The 22,907-nt window shown below is 36.7% G+C and overlaps 2 protein-coding genes across 9 annotated transcripts in view; both read right to left on the bottom strand.

Moving 5' to 3' along the window:
• Positions 1 to 10,930, bottom strand: part of TTC21B (tetratricopeptide repeat domain 21B) — a 42,321-nt gene extending 31,391 nt beyond the window's left edge. For both annotated transcript variants that reach the window (XM_054069225.1, XM_054069226.1), the window contains exons 1-9: positions 10,808 to 10,930; positions 10,043 to 10,172; positions 8,275 to 8,385; positions 6,911 to 7,077; positions 5,183 to 5,305; positions 3,118 to 3,275; positions 2,636 to 2,720; positions 1,016 to 1,114; positions 228 to 420 (exon numbers count right to left, since the gene is read on the bottom strand). In XM_054069225.1, coding sequence (XP_053925200.1) covers positions 228 to 420; positions 1,016 to 1,114; positions 2,636 to 2,720; positions 3,118 to 3,275; positions 5,183 to 5,305; positions 6,911 to 7,077; positions 8,275 to 8,385; positions 10,043 to 10,172; positions 10,808 to 10,879 — 1,138 coding nt within the window. In that variant the 5' untranslated portion in view covers positions 10,880 to 10,930. The remainder of the gene's footprint in view (positions 1 to 227; positions 421 to 1,015; positions 1,115 to 2,635; positions 2,721 to 3,117; positions 3,276 to 5,182; positions 5,306 to 6,910; positions 7,078 to 8,274; positions 8,386 to 10,042; positions 10,173 to 10,807) is intronic.
• A 1,563-nt stretch (positions 10,931 to 12,493) lies between these two features.
• The window catches only part of LOC104054538 (sodium channel protein type 1 subunit alpha), a 108,667-nt gene continuing 98,253 nt past the window's right edge, over positions 12,494 to 22,907 (bottom strand). For all 7 annotated transcript variants that reach the window (XM_054070652.1, XM_054070649.1, XM_054070653.1 and 4 more), the window contains 5 exons: positions 18,954 to 19,007; positions 18,475 to 18,612; positions 16,706 to 16,810; positions 16,070 to 16,340; positions 12,494 to 15,731 (listed from right to left, as the gene is read on the bottom strand). In XM_054070652.1, coding sequence (XP_053926627.1) covers positions 14,563 to 15,731; positions 16,070 to 16,340; positions 16,706 to 16,810; positions 18,475 to 18,612; positions 18,954 to 19,007 — 1,737 coding nt within the window. In that variant the 3' untranslated portion in view covers positions 12,494 to 14,562. The remainder of the gene's footprint in view (positions 15,732 to 16,069; positions 16,341 to 16,705; positions 16,811 to 18,474; positions 18,613 to 18,953; positions 19,008 to 22,907) is intronic.

Genomic DNA, 22,907 nt, shown 5'->3' on the forward strand with positions numbered 1-22,907 from the left:
ATTTTACGTTTCAAAAGGAAGACCAAGAGATATATCCGGCAAGAAGAAACTGTTGCTACAAAGAAGACAGCATCGCAAAGAAGACAGAATCACAAAGTACTGCCCAATGCTTCCGTTCTAATAGTTCTAAATTTTCTTATGAGCAGTAGTAGGAAAACTTGATCAAAGTAGGACTTTTTACTATGTCTTATGACTAGTAAAAATCAAAGGATAGGGTAAGACCTTACCAGTTAGTGCAGAAACACTTGTTTCATCAAGTGTCATAGCAGTGTTGTACCATTTTAAAGCTTCTTTCACTTTCCCTTGTAAGATCATTTGGTAGCCAAGTTCAGTAGCAAATTCTGCATCATCAGGTGCCAAATCAAATGCTCTTTCAACTAATGTTTGTGTATGTTGAAGGATGAGTTGGTTCCGGCCACACTAATAATAAGAATAATCTCTAAACCTCAAGTTTTTCTTATTTTTCAGATTCACTTAAAAAAAACCACTGAATATGCCATAGCAGTTGAAGCAACATCATCTCATATAATCTCATATAATCTATAGTAATTCTATAAGAATTGACATTAAAGCGTGCTGGATTCAAACACAAATATGCAATATCATACAAAACAAAATAGTTGATAGTTGCTTTGAATGCTTCCTAAAATGATTCTGATATATCCAACAATTAAATAAACTTTCAGTTTCAAGGCTACATGATTAACCTTGCCACTTTTCTTACATTAACAGTATGGCTTGGTGGATATTTATTTTATTAACATGGAAAACCTGTTTCTAATTTAGAAGCAAGCGGTGAAAACATTTTTGGAAATGAGATGGCTTAAGTATTGTAAATCATACTGGATGTAAAACTCAAAAAAAGCAGTTACCAAAGGCTACACAACTTAATCTATTTCAATTGTCTGCAATCTTCTACTTTCTAGTAGACATTTAAGTTCTGCCTACAGGAAAATAAAACAGAACATATTTATATAAATAGTTTTATGCTGCTCTAGAAAAAAAGCATACTCACTGTTCTACTGAAAGCTAAAGCCATTTTACAGAAGAGCTGCGAATTAGATGGTTCTAACTTATCCAGGGCTTTAATTAGGTCTCCCAGTCTTGCCGAAGCCTTGGGAAAAAAGGAGCAATATAGTAAGTAATACAAAGCATGAACAGGTGAGGATAACTTAACAGTTTTCAATAAAATCTAGTCAGCTATTTTACTATGCAATGATATCTCGAAATGTAAACTCAGAAGTTTTCAGGGCTAGGAGTTAGACTTATTTTTGGAATTCCTAGAAAAATACTTTGAAATTGTGAAGTGACAATAAACTAAATCATCTCTCCTCTATATATGCTCTAAAACAAGTGAAAGACTTGAGCTCAATGTGACATAATGTAAGAGTCCCTTAAAAGAAGATAGTCCAAGGAAACCCTGATCTGTGAATCCTGCTTGGGCTTCACTGTGACAGACATGCTCTAAATGAAACCACCTCCAAATGCTCTAACTTTTAACACCACAGTTTCTCAAACCACCTAAGGTACTTCAGATGTTTCTGGGGTTAAAAAAATAAAGTATATATATATTTTTTTAATATGATTTTACAAGAACACTGAATCATGTTTAAGGCTCATCAGATTTATTTTTTTCTTAGATGTTGGTCTTAGTCATGTGGTTTTTTTGCCCCAGAATCTTTTGTTTACACCATGTCTGGAAAATTTAATTCCTGATGGCTTTATTGAATTGGAGTCTGCAACTGTTACTCTTTCCTACAATTATGCTAAACTCTGTTATGAATGTAGTAATGACTAAAAAGTTCCTTCCAATAACTAAAAATGCGTTAACTAACCTAAAATATCTTTTCCTCTCGAACCCAAAAAAATCTACAAAATACTAAAACCACTTTACTTCTTTTGCTAAATCTCCACTTTAATCATACCAGCATTTTTGCATAATGAGGAAAAGGGATTTGCAAATATTTAATGATTTTCATGACAATTTTGATAACATATTTTAAAATTTTCTGAAAAATGGCACAAGCACCATATGTACAAAACACATGCATATATCTCAATGCGGAAAAGGATCTTGGGGGTAGAAGGAAAAGTTAAAAAGAATTCTTACGGCTAAACGAAATCCCAGTAACCCCAGTAATCCCAGGAATAAAGCACAGTTTATACAACCTAACATTGCAAACTGTTTTTAAATGACTATGACCCCCTTCCAAAAATTTATCACTACAAGACCTTGTTATTTCCTTTATTTCACTTAGTAAAATACTTAAAATTAACAGAAGGCTTACAATAACTTCTGAATGCACCAAAAGAGCATTTAAACAATAAAAGATTGCTTTGATGATTCAGATCAACACGATTCCATTAACTGTCCAGAGCAGACTTCTATTTGGCTTGACTCCTGTTCTCTGGAAAGATGGAGGTAAAAAAATTATGCTTCCCTTGACACCCAGGAAACACCCCAACAATAAGCTAGAGTGGTCATTTGAGTCATACTGTCTGCAGTCTTCCTGCAGACAAGTAGTGTAGCACAGGACCAGACTCAAGTATATGTGGAGAAGACATCAAGATGCGTGTGGGACCTAGTCTGTACAGTGACTGCTATGCACAACAGGCTGCAACTAACAAGACTCACCTCAGATACATTTCCTTCCCTACACAGATAATGCAAGGCCTCCATTCTTATGGCTTCTAAATTGAGAGCATCTTTCTGCAACAGCCTAAAGCCAAACAAAAGGTGAAAGTAAAGAAGCCAAATTAAACCTTTGCTCAATCATCTATTTATCATAAAAGCGGAATAAAATAACTTGCATTGCAGAGTCACTTTAAGTCATAGCTCTCAATAGAAAGCACAGCTTTGTTTCTTCATGCTTTCTTTGGATGGAAGTCCTCTTTCATCCAAAATGGATGCATGTATTGATGTAGCATCCTCACATAATTGCAAGGCTAGGTTATAATAAAGCTTAATTTAGTTTAGATTTATTTAAAAAAAAAACTGATTTAACTTATTTGATAGGATTAAAAATTATTGGAAACCTATCTACTTTTGTTTCAAAGTGTTCTTCCAGTGCAAACATGGCAAGAGCACAACTAGTGGTGTGCTACTTCATACTCAACCTATGTGCTGTTTCAACTGCTTGCTCCCAGTCCTGCAAGGCTAGTTGTAGCTTCATTTTCTTGATGTAAGCAGGAATGAAGCTTTGAAAGTTTGCAATTATCTGATTGACAGTTTCCAGAGCTCCTGAATAATTCTGTCGGGCCTCAAAATACTGAGCCTAGTGGAAGAAAGAGAAACTACATCAAAAGCCTGTACACTCATACAGGTGAGAAAATTCAGAAGTTCTTCCATACAGAAATCAGGAAAAAGAGCTAGTGAGAGAAAAACCTTTAAGTAATAGTTTAAATTCAGCATCAACCCAAACTAGAGATACTGCAACAATCAAATAGCAAAAGACGGGTAAAACCTAATATAACATAGGTAGTTGCAATTCAGCATTTACAAGTTACTAGGCAGTTGCAATCAAGAAAAAGACAGAGAAATGTAGCTACAGAATAAAATTGTCTTATTAGGTTTCAAGTAACTCTGTATAAAGCATCTCACTATTTAAGGACATTGAATACAACCCACATTAAACATTTTGTCAAGGCCTGAGATTATGCACCATCTAAAAACCCACACTCAGTAGGTCACCATTTTTGTTGTCAGAATTAACATTTATTTAGTTGCAAAGCAATTTACAAGGTACTTCAAACACAAAACAACTGCAGAAGTATCATAGTTTTAAATGAATTTGAGTAGAAATCTGTTTAGGGCTTAAATCCTCTATACGCTTTGAAGCTTAAAACTTACTTACCGTATTCCAGATGACTCACTGCATGCCATTTTGTTTCATACTTTTGAGTGAAAAATTAATTCATTAAGCCATAGCAAGACAGCTGTCTATCTAAAATCTAATTGCAGTAACTAGAGAAATACTGCTAATTGAACTTAACAGTCCACATACAGCCAAGCAGACAAGCAAATACTGTTGTGCACACTCTCCTGAACTCTAGTCATCTATTTTCATTGAAAAATATTTTTCCTGCATTTAGCTTTAGGATATTAAACAAATACTCTACTGAGTAACAATGTCTGTAATATAAACATGCAGTATACTCTGAAACAGAAAAAAGCGTAAACAATTCATGCCATGCTCCTAATTAAATATAATCAAAAGGAACTCTTGAAATAGACTAATGATGATAAAAAAGAGAGCTAACAATGTTCATAGATGATCACACTGCAGTGTTTATCTACTACCTTTTTTTGCCATGGCACACAGTAATTCAATAATGTAGATAGGTGTCTCATGCAAAAAGGAAGAAATCACACATACTTTTTACATTCTCAGATTATTTGAAACCTCATTTCTTAACTATAAATACATGAATAAAAAGCTTTTCTTGTTCATGGTAAAATAATAAATTCAATATACATTTAGATTGATTGTAGTTAATCTATAGCTTTCTTTTTTTATATTGGTGGTTAAGGGTCCCTAATGCATCATCTGGTAGCTAATTTAATTCCAAGAGAAGGGAAAAAAAAAAAAGAAAAGCACATTATTATAACATAGTTAAAAGAAGTAACAGATAAATCCAACAGATATGCAGGAAGAAATAGTTACCAGCTCCAGTTCACAAAAAAAAAAAGTTGGAAATCATATTTAGTGAAGCAATATCCCACTGCAGCAATGTTTTATACTACAGAATAATAATACAACAAGAAAGCTCTATAAATTCAGAACTATGTATATGGTAACAGACACAGTGTACCATTACTGCAACCCAGGCGTGCCCCATTGTCCTAATCTACAAACAAAGTAAGAGGTCTTATGAATCTCGGCTACTTGTTAAAATTAACTAAAAGCTACTTAAAATGGGCTGTCTACCACAGGAAATAGAACTGTCAATACATTATTATTATTATGCTAGCAACCAATTTGTGTGATAACTGCTCTATAATAGTTCATAAATCAATTCAAGCTTTAGTTTTGCTAAAACCTAGTCTTTTCCTCCAAACAAAAAGAGTATGACTGAACTATATTTCTACGCCGTGGACAAGCTCACTTATCATAGACTCTTACCAGCATCTCTCTAATCATCAACATGGCATTTAAGCATTAAAATCATGAAGTAAACTTACTTTACCAAACAGAGCAAAAACATCAGTGCCTTCCTGCAGTGCTTCATCAAAATACTTCACAGCTTTTTTCACGTGAGTTTCTTTCCCGCAGGTGATATCAAGCCATGCTTTCAAAATCAGCCCCTGTACAGAAAATATAAATTGGAATTCTTCACTAACTAGGTAGTAAAAAAGTATACTAGATAACAGTAATAAGCAGAAATAACCTAAAAGTAAAAAAAGGATTTAAAGTATCTATTTTTTACTACTTAAAACATCTATTTGAAATTATAACCAATCCAAGGCATGACTTAAAATACTAGTAATTCATTCCAAACTGAACTAATCAAATAGTTTCTTTACTAACAGGATTAAAAGTCCCCAATGGCACTGAACTAGTCTAATGTGCTCAGCATAACATAGTAAGACTATTTTTCTGCATACATTTCTGCAGAATACTTTCTTCAGATTTTGGCTATATGAGACACTGAGGAACATACAGGGTGCTGAAAAAGGAGAGAAACCTGTTTTTTTCCTTCTACTGTCTGATTAAAAACAAGAACTTTTGTGCGAAGGGCAAAGATTTGACATTTCTCAAATGTATTATAAAAAAATACAGTACATACCATTTTTATAAGGTGAAACGTATTTTTTTAAGGAATTATTACTTGTAATTAATGAATTTTATTTATCTTATATGTTCCAGGCATTTAATTATACCTTAAGTAAATCAAGTCAGTTTTGAAGTTATTTAAACAAATTAAAATTGCCATCAAAACAAAAAAAAAAAACCTATAAAATATCACTAGCCCTTTTCTAATATGAAGTTAAAGAACTGAGTCATATTTAAAACCTGAAGGTTAACAGAAGAGCCATATTTTGTAATTACTGTCAATCAGGGTCATGATTTTGTAATGGATCAGAAACTGGCTGAAATTTTGCTTCTATATAAGTACATAAAGTATCTTATAAAACTGCATATACTAACCAAATCATATTTCACTAAGTTCAAGCACCCCCAAAAATGTGAGGTACACACAACTGCGTGTAAAATTGTAAATTACAAATTGAGCAATGTACTGAACGACACAGAGGAACAAATCAGAAACAAGATCTTTGTTTAATACTAGCATCATAAGAGGACAATTATGAATTCAATTTTAACAGCTCTGCTTTGATGAGGTCTGACTAAAGACAAATAATTGTCTTTTACTTACTTTTTAACACAGTAACTTTTCCAAACCTCTTTAAAGAGTCTACTGAATTTTGATGTCTGTTTATAAATCCAGAAGATACTACTACATACAACACTTCCACAGATTTTAAAATAAATTACATTCAGCAGAACCCTACACAAATTTTGCCTTAGCAACTGCTGAACTTCATATCCCCAGTCCTCTGGGTATTTTTGAACCTTGAGATTCAAAGCAGATGTCTCCCTCTAGTGAGACTATCACATTTAGTTTACTGCAAGGAATTATTATGCTCAGTATCAAGTAGCAAATTTGGCATAATTACGTATTTATTTCCATTGGCCATTTATTGAGTGAAAATGAATACTTAACACACACACAAAAATAATTACATGAATTCTACTCAGTCAGTCAAATTAATTTATGACATTGAGAAAGAACTATGAGAACACAAAGTAGTTAAAGGAAACTTCCAAATACAATATAATTGCAATAAGTCTAGCTTCACAGTATACATGGTCCTATTACTATTCTATATAGAAAAAAAAATAATTACCTCTTTACAACCACCAGAAACTTTGATCATTCTGTCAACATATTCACGGGCTTTATCCTCACGACCAAGATGCCACAAAAACAAGCCAGCGAAGTACAGAGCCTGCTGTCCTGCTATTTTACGTTGTTCTTTCATTTTTGCATCCAACTCTAGAATAGCATCTCGATCTGAAAAAGTTTTGTTCAGACCTTTCGTTGATAGCATCTCAAAATATTACAAAAAAGCAGCACATATGCCAAGGACTTCCAAAGCAAACATCGTTTTCTATATTTTATATTGAGAAATACAAATGCAATTCCTCCGAATTAAAAATAGTAATCAGGTGTAAATGTAAAAGACAGAAGAGGATTCCCATCAACATAGTCATTTATGCAAGAACCTTGCTATTTGTTAAACCTTAGATTTGTAGCTGAGACTTCTGCCAGATAAATGTAAAATTGACAACAAGGTTCACATTTATACCAGCGTCTGTGAAATAATTATTTAACTGTAGATGTGTTTCTTAACACTAAAGCTCATTTTCTTACATCCTCATTGTTACTGTCAGTTGCTCTCACCAGGTTAATCCCACATAAAAATTCAATTTGGTGCATGGGACATAGTGCCAAACATTTTCTTTTACCCATAGTCCTTTTCTGGTCCTTTTTTTAGGAGCCACTAAAATCCAATGTCTGACTCTTACTGCTATGACTTTCTCACAGAGTCTTGAAATGCATCATAATTTTGCTGCCCCATAGTATTAATCATCAGGGACTCTCATTTAAGAGTGATGTCATTAGTCAGAGGTGTTTCAAATCACACTGCTTACCAAAATTGTCAATAACAGTAATAAATCTGCATAGTCAGGAAGATATCAGGACAATAGTTATCAACACCTCCGTTTACCTTATAAACCAACCCAGTTTTTGAGAATATAATTCTTAGCAAAACACCCCCAGTTTTTAGATTTGAGAAAGGAACACCAACGTTAAAAGAATTCTTTTCTTCATTTGTAAGGTCAGGGTAACTTGAAAGATGGAAATGGCATGGCTTTAATGACTACTTAAATTGTAGGTCTGCTCAAAGTATTGATATCAGACAAGACTGAACTACAATCACAAGAAGCCAAATTAAATTTATTTTTCCATCATAGTAGATAAATCAGGTTTTTTTAGTGTTTTATTTTAACATTCAGTCTTACTCTCCACAGATTTGTATTTTGGTATTTTTATTTACAATCTTGTTAAATGTAACTCAATTCAGTACTAGATATGATGTCAAAGCTGCAGTGTAACTTTTAAAATCAGGCAGAATTAGTCTACAACTGTCAGACCTTCAAACATATCTGTTTAAAACATGTAGCAGTAATGTCTTAACGAGCATACCTGGATTAGGGCTCTTTTTATGGGCATAAATCAGAGCCATCATGGTACAAAGTGACACCTCCTGTTTGTTTTTAATAGACTCCAACTGTCGAATACCATCTTGGATGTCACCTAGTGAAAACAAGTGTAGAATAGTCTATAACATTTTTCAAGACAAGGAATATCAGCATCAAAATCTTAATCTGACTTAAATTTTTCCCTCAATTATTTGTTCTGTGTTTTTGATAACACTTTCTTCATAACTTCCTTCATTATTCACATATCCATTTCACTAGTTTATGCAAGTCTTTCAAACAGACACAAGAAAGAAAAAAGCATCTCAACGCAGAGGACTTGAAAGGAGTTATGTGCTAGTTCTGCCAGCTGCCATAAAGATGAAAATCATCTTCATCATTTGTTTTATACAGGGCACTGAGCAGCTCTTTTTGCTTATATTTCTTTATATAGCTAGGATTTTTGCCTTGTTTGTGTGAACCTTTTGAACATCAATAGAACAGACAACATCTTGAAAAATAGGAATTTATGATTGTTGAATAAACAAAAAAATTCAGGGAGTTTGGGAACAGACACACCACCTCAAAACCTTTTCAGTCATTCCTGGCCCCCTGCTAGGGGGCCCTCCTCCACTTTGGGTTACTTCCTAGCATTCTGTGACATCCTTAAAATATGGATTTACCTAAACAAACTTGTGAGAACAGTCTAACGTACACAAAGATCATAGAATGGGCTGGCTTCAAAGGGACCTTCAAGATGACCCAGTTCCAACCCTCCTGCCATGGGCAAGGACACCTTCCACTAGATCAGGTTGCTCATAGACTTGTCCAACCTGGCTTTGAACACCTCCCAGGATGGGGCATCCACAGCTTCTCTGGGCATCCAGTGTCAGTGCCTCACCACCCTCACAGTGAATAATTTCTTCCTAATATCTAATCTAAATCTGCCCTTTATAATCTCAAAACCATTCCCCCTCATCCTATCACTGCACTGCCTGATAAATAGCCTCTCCCTGGATTTCCTGAAGTTCCCCTTAAGTACTGGAAAGCTGCTATAAGGTCTACCCAGAGCATTCTCTTCTCTTGGCTAAACAAGCCCAACTCTCTCAGCCTGTCCTCATAGGGGAGGTCCTCCAGCCTTCTGATCATCGTCATGGCCTCCTCTGGACTCGCTCAAAAAGGTCTGTGTAATTCCTATGCTAAAGACTCCAAAGTTGGATGCAGTAATTCAGGTGAAGTCTCACAAGAGCAGAGTAGAGGGGCAGAATCACCTTCCTCAACCTGCTGGTCACATTTCTTTTGATGCAGCCCAGGATATGGTTGGCTTACTGGGCTAATACTTCCCAACAGGTATTAGCTGTCAGCTCCTCTGAGGCAGATGTATAACAAAGTAAGATACAGCTGCATCAAAGAGAAAAGACAGTAGCTGGAGCAAACAATTTTATCTTTGTGATACAATGCAATAGACATTTGGGCTCAAATTCCCTCCAAGAAATCCACTTGCCTGACCATGTAACAATTTGAAGAAAAAAATGAGAAAAAGTTACTCATTATTTCTCACTTCAGGACTCTGTGGTCTACATAATTTTCATGCAAAGTGTGGGGAGGGGAGCGGGGGGGGGCGGGGGGAGGTTGTGTGTGACAGATAATGAAAACTTAACATGGAAAACATTCAGACTCCATAAAACTGCTTTCTTTCTGTGTAACGAAAGTAGGATTCTGTGAGGGTGGCAGACAGGTCAGCCACAACGCTCCGCTCTGCAGCCCCATGTTACCTGTCCGCAGGGTGCCGTAGGCTCGGTAGAAGAGGAACACAGGATCGTTGCCCAGCCGCCCCAGCGCCTCCTCCGCCACAGCTCGGACGTGCTGGAAATAGCCTTCTTGGCAGTAATAATTGAGCAGGGCCTGTGGGAGAGGCAGCCTCAGTTCACTCACACAAATGCTTTAATCATGAAAATGCCTGCAAATAGGCTCCGTAGGACTCGTTCTGGAGTTTCAGAAAGGGAGCATCCTTTATGAGACCTGGGCAACACGACGGAGCGATCTCCGTCACCGGTGTGATGCCAGGCAGGAGCTGGGGACAGGATGCATTTCCCACTTACAGGCATACCTGTAAATTTTCCCAGAAATCTTACACATATTCTATTACTTTCCAAGGATTTAACGTTATTATGAACTTCACAGCAAATCACATCTTTTGGTAATTGGAGTTTTGGAGCAGCTCTGCCCGACCCTGGATTTGAGATGGGGAAAGACTGCAGAGAGGCGATGGCAGAAGAGACAGCCGTTCAGATCAGACCGAGCACAAGGCATTATCACCCCCAAAGAACGAGCAGTGTCTGGAAAAACACTGTTGGAAAACACCCTCATGCTTTCAGAGGGGCATTCCGCCTCACTTTCATTACACTTGCTTAGAGGAAACGTAACTCTACTTCGGCTTAAACCGAAACAGCCCACTTTCTGTGCGAGTTACTCCTCCTTGCCTCAGCTTCGCCCCGGGACACCAACTCCCACCCGCCCCGCAGCCCCGGCTGCCGCACCCGTAGCACGTCGGAGTCCATCACTGCCGCCCAGCGCCACTGCCGGGGGCACTCCGCCTCGCGCGCTGCCATTGGCCCGCAGCGAAAGGAGGCGGGAGAGACACGGGAAGGAAAACTTATGGAGAAGGCCAGGCCGGGAGCTGGGGGCGGGGCCGGGTCTGGGGCGGGGCCGGCGTGGGAGCGGCGCCCCCCGGCGGCGGGGCGGGGCGCGGGAGCTGCGGTGCTCCTCGGGGCGCCGGCATAGCTGTCACAGAGTCACCAGGTTGGAAAAGACCTCTTGGATCGTTGAGTCCAACCATTCCTCTCTGCCACTAAACCATATTCCCGAGCACCTCTTCTACCTGTCTTTTAAACACCTCCAGGGAAGGTGATTCCACCCCCTCCCTGGGCAGCCTCTGCCAGTGCCCAATGACCCTTTCTGTGAAAAATTTTTTCCTGCTCTCCAGTCTGACCCTCCCCTGGCACAGCTTGAGGCCATTCCCCCATGTCCTGTCCCCTGTCACTTGGGAGGAAAGGCCAGCTCCCTTCTCTCCACAACCTCCTTTCAGGTAGTTGTAGAGAGCAATAAGGTCTCCCCTCAGCCTCCTCCAGGCTAAACAACCCCAGTTCCCTCAGCCGCTCCTCATAAGACTTGTTCTCCAGCCCCTTCACCAGCTTCGTTGCTCTTCTCTGGACACACTCCAGAGCCTCAACATCCTTATTGTAGCGAGGGGCCAGAACTGAACACAGGATTTGAGGTGTGGCCTCACCAGTGCCGAGTCCAGGGTCAGAATAACCTCTCTGGTTCTGCTGGCCACGCTGTTTCTGATACAAGCCAAGATGTCATTGGCCTTCTTGGCCACCTGGGCACACTGCTGGCTCATGTTCAGTCACTGTTAACCAACATCCCAGGTTCTTTGCCTCTGGGCAGCTTTCTAGCCACTCTTCCCCACTCATCCCGGCAGTGCCCTGATGCTGAGAGGGAAGCAGCCAGAATTAGGTTATTTTCTTAGTGGTTTTTTTTTTTTTTTTTTGGCTGGACATAACAACTAGGCAGCACCCACACCGTATGTTTCATAATGGATCTCAACAGTGTGTGCTTCAAGTTAGGTGAAGCTTCTCTGTAGAAATGAAACAGCAACGGCGTAGAATCGAACACAGAAAGTTCTCTCTTCTTTATTATTCTCTTTCTTTCTTCCCAGGGAATTACACAGTTGCAAAGACTAGTAAAATTCAGGTTTTCTCCTGAAGGTGAAAGCATCCTCAGTCATCATTTCTAGAGTAAGCTGTTTCTTATAGTCCACGTTTGGGAATGTCATATATCTAGTACTATTTTCAGTCCTTGCTTTCTCTTTGTAAACTCATGAATGCTCAATTCTCATGCCTGTAAATGCTCTGAGCCTCCTAGGACACACTCAGGCCAGCTCTGGTGTTTGATGGTAGAGCTCCCTAACCAATGAGGAGCTGCTGCATGAACTCATGAGGTTACTCAGGGCAGTACTATTGATATATGCGGAATCATCATGCTCAGTGTCTAACATGCATTGAATTAGAATTTGTTAGTGACTAACAAGCAAATCCCAAAGATTTGCTTATGTGGAAGAGCAGAATAGCTGGCTGTGAAAGTTATGAGTATCCTCTCAATCTGTGGTTTTAGAAGCGCACCTTTTTTTACATTAATGTCAGAGAATAAGGACAAAAGGAACATACAATAAAAAATGTAATCTTTATTATTCTGGCGCATTATTAATGTTCTTTAGCATCAGTTAGGGTAACAGTAGCATTTTCCTGCATGCAGTTCACTAATACAGTATTATTCAATAATTTTAATAAAAGTAATCTACATTTCATTTTCCTGTGTAAGAAACATAAAATGTCCTGATGTGTTGGATTATACAATTTAGCTACTTTCTCTTTGTGAAAAAATATTGTGGACCCAACATTTAGAACTGTTCTAGAGCAGCATGAATTAAAAAAAATGCTGTAAGTAGATATGAGGAGAGGTTAAGGATTCTGTGAAAGAAAGGTTGTATCTGGAAACTTATGATGCAGGCACTGCTTAGACATTCAATTTGAACTTTACACCATTTCCCAACTGCAAACAAACTTAAGATTTTTAGAAGCAAATTATGAACTTATTTTGCAGAAATTATTGACATGTTTGAAAATATTGTAAAAAATAAGAACCTACAGCTACCCATTCTCTTAGTTATATCTTGTTCTCTGGTGTTCTTCTGTGAAAAAGTGCTATGGACAGAAAGTAAAAAAAAAGGTGTGACATCAACCTGAAGATAAAATTCAGTTCTTGTTTTATGTACATAATGCTGAAAAATAAAATAAAATGATTTTTACAGTATTTATATTTGCTTATAAAATTCTAACATTATTTTCAACAGGTTTAATAGTTTTCAACATGTCTGTACAGTTTGGATATACACTATATGCTTTTCAATGAAAATTCAAAAATGTTAAACAAATAAGTTCCTAAATAGCTGCAAAATATTGCTTAATGGTATGGAGGAATGAGGTCTTGTTGAGTAGTTTATTCCATTTAGCTCTGATGTATGGCTTCCCGTATTTAAGAATCCTGGACAGTCAAAGGAACAGCAGCATAGGCAATATAAACATGCACTGACAGCATCCAAACTATTTATAATGGTAGATAATACATAATTTTACCTGTTGAACGCTTGCACACTATGCTTATTGTGGTACATATTTGATGCAATAAATGTGCTAAGGTCATTATCTGTTGCTCAAACATGCACCACAGGTTAAAAATTACTATTTACATAGCAGAGGGCTTTTCATTAACACGTACAACAACATCAACCTTACTGAGAGCTGAAGATGGCTAAACAATACTGCAGGATAAAGCGGAACAACTTATAAAGGGCTCTTTTTGATCAATTTGGAGGGCTGAGGCAGATTCATTTAATATTTGTATATAGAAGGAAATTTGACGAAGACAAAATCTGTGACTCAGGCCTAGAAAGGAGCTTGCACTTTCTGAAACTTAAAGGTCTATGTAAAAAATAACCCTTTTCTACTGTTATAAGGGACTTTACAGGCATAGCAAGACTTGTTTGGACCTGATACAACATGAATACATTAATTAAGCACCTCAAAATCTGTTACTCCTTTCCAGAAACACTGTGCTAAAAAAAATCTGTTGTTCTTTGTGACTTAATGTTACTTTCATGCATGATCTATAAGTGCAGCATGCCTTCATGCAAGTCATTTCTGTGTGTATATTTGTTGTATAATAGAACACCTGGCCCTTGTACCTGTAAAGGTGTACCTAATCCCCTTCCCCAACAGAAGCCCCAGTTACAAAAATAGTCACATATAATAAACAACATATGAATAAAAATAAGATGAATCCACTAACACAGATTTTGTAAAAATATGATGTATGTGGCAGTTGAAATGCAAACAGTGGATACAGTTACTGTATTGTTTTATGCTAAACACACAAAGACTTGGTTTACACCCCTTTAACTGGTCCCTACAGTCTGAGTAGCCACTTTTTCTCTCCTCTTCAGCAGTGTCAGCTGGTAGTGAGAACAGTAACCTCCTGTCAAGGTTAGCACAGTCAACAGTCACTGACAAGGGGTCACTGTCTTTTAATAGGCACTGACCTTTAATGTACAGTACATTGGTAAAAATTGTCAGTTTGGCATAGACCTCCAGCAGGAGTCCGGTTGACACACACACATGATCCTTACTGGCTATGAACTATTTTGCACATAGGTGGTTTGGCTTGCTATTTGCTTTTATTTCTGAGCATCTTTATCTTCCTTTTCATGTTTTTCTTTGACTGGCCTTGTTACATGCTCATAAGGAGGTGGACAAACTGCCGTTGATGCAGTTATATCGGTTTTCTCTGTAAATGAGTTTTCATTTAACTTGTCCGTAATGATTTCATCTTTCATACCCTGACCAGTCCCTCCTTCGGTTTTGTTTTTGTTATAGATAAAGGAAGCTTGTTTTACTGTTCGTTTTAAAAGGTGACGTCTGAAAGCTCGTTGAATGATGACAGCAGATACTTCCTCCTGTTTTCGTTTTAAAGTGGTTGTAATTGGTTCATAGGAAGCTTTTGAAGGATTTGATGCCATAAACCTATCTTCCATCTGTATTCTGAGGGCGTCCATCTCCCCACTTTCCCCCAAAACACGCTTTGTGAAAGCAAACAAGATGTCAAGGCAATGAATTCGGTCACCGCTTACCATAGGTAGATCCATTGCAATGAGCTGGACTTTGTTTGGTTTGGGTAGATGAAGAGGAGGCTCAAGTGCTGCTGCAAAATCAGACAATTTCTCAAATTCCATGAATTGTGTTGCATCGGGATCAAACTTCTCCCAGACTTCATAGAACATCTCAAAGTCATCCTCACTCAAGGGCTCAGCGCTTTCTTCAGTAGCAACACCAAAGTTCTCCAAAATCACAGCAATGTACATGTTCACCACTACCAGAAATGATATGATAATGTAGCTGACAAAGAAGAAAATCCCGACAGAAGGGTTACCGCAGTCGCCTTTCACAGAGCTGCCGGGATGATCTTTATAGGGGTCACAGTCTGGCTCCCCACTGTTAAGAATTGGGGCTAGCAAACCATCCCAGCCAGCAGATGTGGTAATTTGAAATAGGCAGATCATGCTGTTGCCAAACGTTTCAAAGTTGAACATGTCATCTATACCAGCTTCCCTCTTAACATAGGCAAAGTTGGACATGCCAAATATCGCATAGATAAACATGACCAGGAACAGCAGCAGACCAATGTTGAACAAAGCAGGGAGAGACATCATCAAAGCAAAAAGCAGAGTGCGGATTCCCTTAGCGCCTTTAATGAGACGCAGGATTCGACCGATTCTGGCAAGCCGGATGACTCTGAATAGTGTGGGGGATACAAAATATTTCTCAATCATCTCAGCTAAGAACATACCTAAAACAGAAAAAATAAAACCAAGATACATTACCATGTAATCGCCATATCATAGCAGAAATTTAGAAAAATAGGTTTAAAATTGGTGGATCTGTGTAGCAATTAAAGATATTCTATAGATTCCACTTGTATAATTTCTGTTATAACAGTTATACTTAGCATTTGCAGGTGCAATATATGTTAGATTAAGTAAATTATTAGATAAAAAGAAAAGTTGCATGACTTAGCTGTAAACCTTGCAATGGCAAAAGCCCTCCATATAGCTGTATTCAAGTAAAAAGTCACCTTATATTCATTTTACTCTGTTTTTTTTTTTTTTTTTAATATACAAGACTTACCTACTATTGAGAGAATGACAACTACAAAATCAAAAATATTCCAGCCTATAGTGAAGTAGTAATGACGAAGTGAAATCAATTTCAGGACACATTCTCCAGTGAAAAGGACAATGAACACAAGGTTAATCCAGGATAAAATATTTTCCATTTCTTTACTCTGGTCATCAGTTTCTACCATCATGGTAACCATGTTAAGACAAATAAGAATCATGATGCTGATGTCAAATACTTGCTGTGTCACAAAATCAAAGACCATGCCTTGGAATTTGTTCTGAGGAGAAAAGAAAAAAAGAAACATCCATTACAAACTGTAACAACTTTTCTTTTCCTGTTAGAAGAAAGTAGAAAAACAGGCAGTAAGACCTATGAGACTTCAATAAAACTATAACTAGGGATATTAAGTAGTCAAGTTAAAGTGAATACAACAGTTTAGTTCAGCCTTCTTTGTATACTCATACATAAAATGGTTGCAAGGGAAAAATAATTTTTTGTACTCTGTTTTCATCTTCCATTTTGGTGGATTTCTACAATTGTTAATGGTCATTTTCACAGAGGCATGTTTCTGCTTTCTCTATATCATTAAAAACTGAGGAGTTCGGAAAGAGCTATTAGGCTAATGTATAGAAATAATTTTACCCCTGGTCTTGGTATAGGTTTTTGTGGTTTTTTGGATCCCAGCTTTTTCATTGCATTGTAGTATTTCTTCTGCTCTTCTGTCATAAATATGTCTTGACCTCCAAAGTAAAAGCATGAAACCAAAACTAGTTATAATCACATTTATACGCAATGTTGAAAAAAACTCTTGAAGAGGAATGTGATTTATTTACTTATTTATTTATTTAAGAAAATCAAGATTGTATTGGGAAAAGTCACTTAGCTATCAAATGCAGTTGTCTGCAATTTAAGCATATAGTAAGGGAGTTGTCTGAACATCCAGTAACACATATCACATTAAAAACCCACAGCAGTGCAGAACTTTTCTACAGTTATTTTTCTTGAACTTCAAGAAATCATTTTCAGTAGCTTTCATCAGAAGAGATGCAGTAAATGGCATCTGAGATAAGCTTAAACAGCCTAGGCTGTTCAATACTGTCACTACTGAACCACGATTTCAGTGAAAGGAAGCAGAGAAAGTCAGATTTTCAGTACATTAATATGTTAGTGTTTTATGTATCTCTAGTTTAGCAATCACAACATTAGCAATGGGGTTCAGAGCTTTCAAGGTTTTTGAGAAGATGAATTATGAAACTTTTTAGAAACTGAGCTGAAGACTGAAGCACTTTTGATACTGTTAACAGCAAAATGCTCTCTTTTAAGTCTTTTATCGTGATTAGCTTCCGTGTTCTATGAAGTTCTGATTAGCAAATGGGTTCTTCATAGCAACCTAACCAAAATCCACTGCCTGTAGTAACTACCTTGTAGAGACAGCTTGAATGAAAATCCACCAGATTCCACATATCTCTTAAAGTAAATTTTTCCTGGATAAAAGATACTTGCAGACATCTAATTCCAGGAATGTCTATGACCGCATAGGACTGGATGCAGCCCTTTTGAGGATGAATGTTTGGGAAGCTTGAAGACATGGGAACGCATGCACTGTGCACTAGAGACGCTCCCTAGTGGTCTACCCCTAGGCCTTTAGCATGTACAGCTTCCAAAAATCTTACTTAGCATCTGTCATTAGTAACATAATCCCAAAGAAAGCGATGAAGTACACTAGTAAAATTAAACAATTAATTCATAGCTGCTTCTGTTCTTTAGTTTTCATTAACCTATCTGTTTACAGAAAATAATTTTAAGGATGAGCATCTGATTCTCAGACCATCTATAGCAGTGAGATTTTCTACATCTGCACTACGAAACAATAGAAAAAAGGCCCTGAGATATTTTCAAACCACTCCTGTTCTACATAGTTTCAGATCATTCAGTGCCACAAAATAGAACTTGAATCCGTGGGATTCAAACATCAGCATCTATAGTAACGTGATGAAATAATGCTTTATTTTTCATAACCAGGCAGCTTTTTTTGTGTGCGTGTGTGTGCTGATAGAAGCACTACAAATCAAGAAGAATAAAAATAAGCAAGAAATTAGAAGTCCTTTAATGTAAAGGCTTATACCAGGGGCTTGATCACATAAGGAGATTTCATGAAGTTTAGGTGTGGAAAAGCAGGCAACTTGAGGAAGACTAAACTGGACATTGAAAACAGAAGGGTCTGTCCCATTCACTACAAAGCAAAATCTTATGATGTTAATGCATACTACATCTAGGTAAGATTTTATATCCCAATATCCTGCATTTTCTAAAATTTTGAACAAACCTTGGGTTTAGATTCCTTATATCATGCACCTGCCAAGATGCAATATTTTAGAATATATTTAGAAGAAAAACGAAACAATACTTATCTTCTTTTTTTGCTGATTGAAGTTATCAATAATGACACCAATGAACAGATTCAGGGTGAAAAAAGACCCAAAGATGATAAAGATAACAAAATACAAATACATGTACAGGTTGTCTTCATACTTCGGTTGCTGTAATATCTAAGAAAAGAAATATGAAATATCATTCCTAAGATTTCTTGTGAAGATTTCAACTGAACAAGCAGCAGCCTTGGGCAAAATGTCCTTAATGTTTTGTGTTTGGACAACACTCTTTGCACTTCTATCAACAGATTGGGTCCATTCCATTTATTAGTAACAGCATCTGGAAATTTGCATTCAGTTTTCCATTATTTGTTACAGCAGAATCTCATATTAGTTAATTTAATTTTGATTCATTCTATTGTATGGAAATTAATTGCTTTTGGAAGATATATAAGTACACGCTTGTTGATAGACAGACCTCAAGAAAAAAGATAATTTAAAATAATTGCAGTACTTACATCTCTTGAGTCAATAGCTGCATACATAATATCCATCCAGCCTTTAAATGTAGCCTGTAAACAGTACACACCTGTTTAAGCATAGAGCTTGAAGACGATTCATATAATTATTTCCAACAATTGAGTACAGCACCAGGAATGATTAGCATATCATGAAATTTCTAGATAATTTTGTCTCTTGGCTTTCTTCACCTGCTCTTCGCATACACTGCTGTACATCCTCCTATTTTGTATCTATATGAACATTTCAAGCGGTAAGCATAACTAATTTATTTTTAATTAATTATCACAAATGATAGAATCTACTATTATCTTAGTGGACTAAATGTTCCTCAAACCACATTAACTGCAAAAGCTATGTATAGCTGAGAAATAGTCTTATATACCCAAATTGCCACCAGAAGACTGATGTCTACTGCATCTCTCTCGAATCAGTCAGAAAGGTGGCAATCAAAGTGAACCAAAAATTTGATCAGCTCAGAAAAGGCATTTCCCTATCATTCAGAATTTTGATTTTTCTCTACTTCAAAGGACTTTAACTGATATAATAATTCTATTTTCACTTTAAATACATTGCATTGTATTTTACAGAGGCTAGATGCTGCAGATATGTTCTAAGACAAATTGTTAAAAAGAGGATTTGTTTTATGTGCATTGAATATTTAATATTCCTCACAGGCGGCAGCATTTAGTGAATTTCCTCTGCCTAAAAATATGTAAATTATTATACTTGACAGTAAGGTGTAGATTGAATCATCTCAGTGTTCAAAACAGAAAGTAATTTCCTCTGTTGTAGCTATTAGTTGTCTGTTGACTAGGCAACATCTCCAAGCAGAAATCATTTATTTTTTAATCCAGTTGCACCTGGAATATAGCAAAGAAGTGAGATAGTTCTGCCATTTAATCCCTATTATAATTTTGCTAAACAAGGCTGAAGATCATTGGTTCCTTCATATTCCTTGCCACAGAGACAGAGCTGCAGAAACAAATTGGGAAGAGGACACTCTTCATCCGTGGTTATTGCTGTATCTCTGTCATCTTGAGGTTTTATTTCTAGTGGAGGTTTCAAAAATACTTTGCTTATGCAGCATGTAGAGTAACTGGCATGATCCTGAAGTGAGCTTTAAAAGACAAGGAGCTATTTTCTTAAAGGAACAGAAGTCTCTTAAACTTTTGAGTAGAATGCTAAAAAGCATGATTATCCTGAGATGCAAATCCAGTATGCAACACCTTTCACATCTTAGGCCCAACACAGATCATATGAAGTTCAGACAACTAACAGATCAATGTTGGAATCAAGTATAGTATCAGAGGACCGATAAATCCACAACAAATCTGGAACAAGAGAAGTCTCAGCTGAAGTACTTAAAGTCCTTGTGGAATATTTGGACTGCCAGGGATTTGGAGAGGTAGGTTTCTTAGAGGAAGTTGTGGGAGCCCCACCCTTGCAGGTGTCCAATACTTTGAGCAACCTGATTTAGTGGAAGGTGTCCATGGCCATGGCAGGGGGTATCAGAACTGGATGATTTTTAAGGTCCCTTCCAACCTATTATTGGTCCCTTCCAATTCTATTATTCTGTGATCAACTTTATTTAATTCCCAATATATGTTTAACCTATTCTCAAAGTCTTTTAATGACGGATACTCCACGACTTCGTAAAAATCATCTGGCACATGTCTTTACTGTTTCCTAATATTCAAATCCTTCTGTTGTCACTTTTCACAATCATTATATATCTGGAGATCATCCTTTCTGCATTGTCTTTTAGTTTTTTGCAGACTAGTTGTTGCTTTCTTTCTTCCTTAGGCTGTGATCACAGATCCTTCAATTGTTCCATGTACATCTCATTTTCCAGAACTCTGCTTATTTTCATTGTTTTCCTCTGAGCTCTCTTCCACTGATTCTTCTCTTGAAAAGGTAACTAAAGCTGGGCTTAGTATTTCAGCTGAGGTCTTACAAGGTCTAAATAGGGCAGGATGATTACTTCACGTCTTACAGGCATTACTTTTCTTTCTGTCTTGGTACATTATTTGCATTTTTTTGGAACGTCATAACTTAGGTTGAAATCAGCACTTTAATCTGAAATACTAAATGCAAATAATGGGCATACTTTTACATCAGAAAGTGATGCTAACGATGGAATGGCTCTTCTGCAAAGTGTGGTGTTGCCTCAGATTCAAATACTTGATGTTTCTTGCATATCATCCTCCAGGTAAAGTGGAATTACTGTTTTTTATTGTAATTTTTTTTTAATATAGTCTAGACTAGAGCAAATGGAAAAGATTGACTAGTTCTAAAATATTAAACTTCACCATATTCAGTAAAGTATTCCATTATAAGGAGACAGCACTTTGCAACTAGCACTAAGAAAAGATCTGAAGAACTAAGCTGTTGTATGCTTCTTCTTCTTCTTCTTCTTCTTCTTCTTCTTCTTCTTCTTCTTCTTCTTCTTCTTCTCCTCCTCCTCCTCCTCCTTCTCCTTCTTCTTGCTATTATTATTATTAGATATTATTGAATTATTATTATTATTAAGGAAACTTGAAAAGAGTGTGGGGTAGAAAAGTATAAATATTACTTATTACTATCTTGCAGTTCAAACTATCTAAAGTAAAATGTTTATTTTCTACAGTGTTTAAAAAAGCATAAGATATTATTATTATTATTGAGGAAATGAAAAAAAACCAAACAATCCCAAACTCTAATTAAAATTAAGTAATTTTAAGAAAAAAATGTGCTCCCTCATCATATTATCTGTTTTATTCTATATCCCTCTGGAAAATCAGTAGGAATCAGTGAATATAATCATCACTATGCAAAACCATTTACACTAATTGAGAACTTAACTGTGAGAAAATGGACTCTTAGTTTCCAAAGCAAAAGTGCCAGTAGAAGAACTTGTAAATTTAAAAAAAACGTTGCCTAAACAATAGCAAATAATGAAACTAGAGGCTCAGTGTCAAGGCATCACATTTAGTGAAGGAGTGTTACTTCTACCGTTTTCAGTAGAAGTTTAGGCCTGCTTAGCTTAAATATATCTGCAACACAAATTTTTTAGCAGAAATAACTATATTACTTGGGCATTTGAGCATACTGAATAGAAAATAACACAGAATAATGACTAAGAGCTCAAATTCTTAGTTTCCCTTTTGTACATTCGAATACAAAAACATATTGTATTCTTAGTAGTATTTAATTGATTTTGAAAATTAAAGCAGTGTAACTGAAACCAGCACAGTTCTAAATGTTTTTTTTTCCCACAAGGAAATTTGAAAGACATATATTTAAATGCAGATTCAAATGTAGTTAGAACAACCAACAAAACAAAAATCCCCAAAACTACTTAGTATTGTTAAAAGTATGTAGATTTTTTCCCTGATGAATAATTGCTAAGGAAGCTGTAAGTAATACTGGATTTTCACCAGCCCCTTTCTTTACAGAAGTAACCACCAAGAAGCTTCACGTTCCCTTCTGGATAGAGCATCTTGCTTTTAAAATACCAACCTGCTGGAACTTTGAAGTCATCTTAATCTTATAAACCTAGAATTCAGCTTCTGATATTTTTACCCTATGATTATCACAATATGTTTGCTTATTTATATTACTAACAGCAGAATAATGTGTCATGGTGCTTCGAGCCCCACTGGTTTGGCATGTTTTGTCCTGGTAAGAAAGATATATGCTTAGTACTGGATAAAAGTAGGCCTCTGGGAGAAGTACTTACCAAAGAATCCAGACACTGGGTACAAGTTAAAAAGACATAAGGTCATAATACTATCAGGGCAGATGCCACATCTCTTTGTATACATCAACCTCTTTCACTTCACTTACTGATGAATGAAAACTGTGAAAGGAATTTCCCCACCAGATCTGTCTCTGCTTTGATGTTTTTCTTTAGGGACAGAGAAATACTTAAACAAGTTCAGACCAAGAAATGAAAATATAATTTTGCAGAT

Source organism: Cuculus canorus, chromosome 6 (assembly GCF_017976375.1).
Source record: "Cuculus canorus isolate bCucCan1 chromosome 6, bCucCan1.pri, whole genome shotgun sequence".
Taxonomy (NCBI): Eukaryota; Metazoa; Chordata; class Aves; order Cuculiformes; family Cuculidae; genus Cuculus; species Cuculus canorus.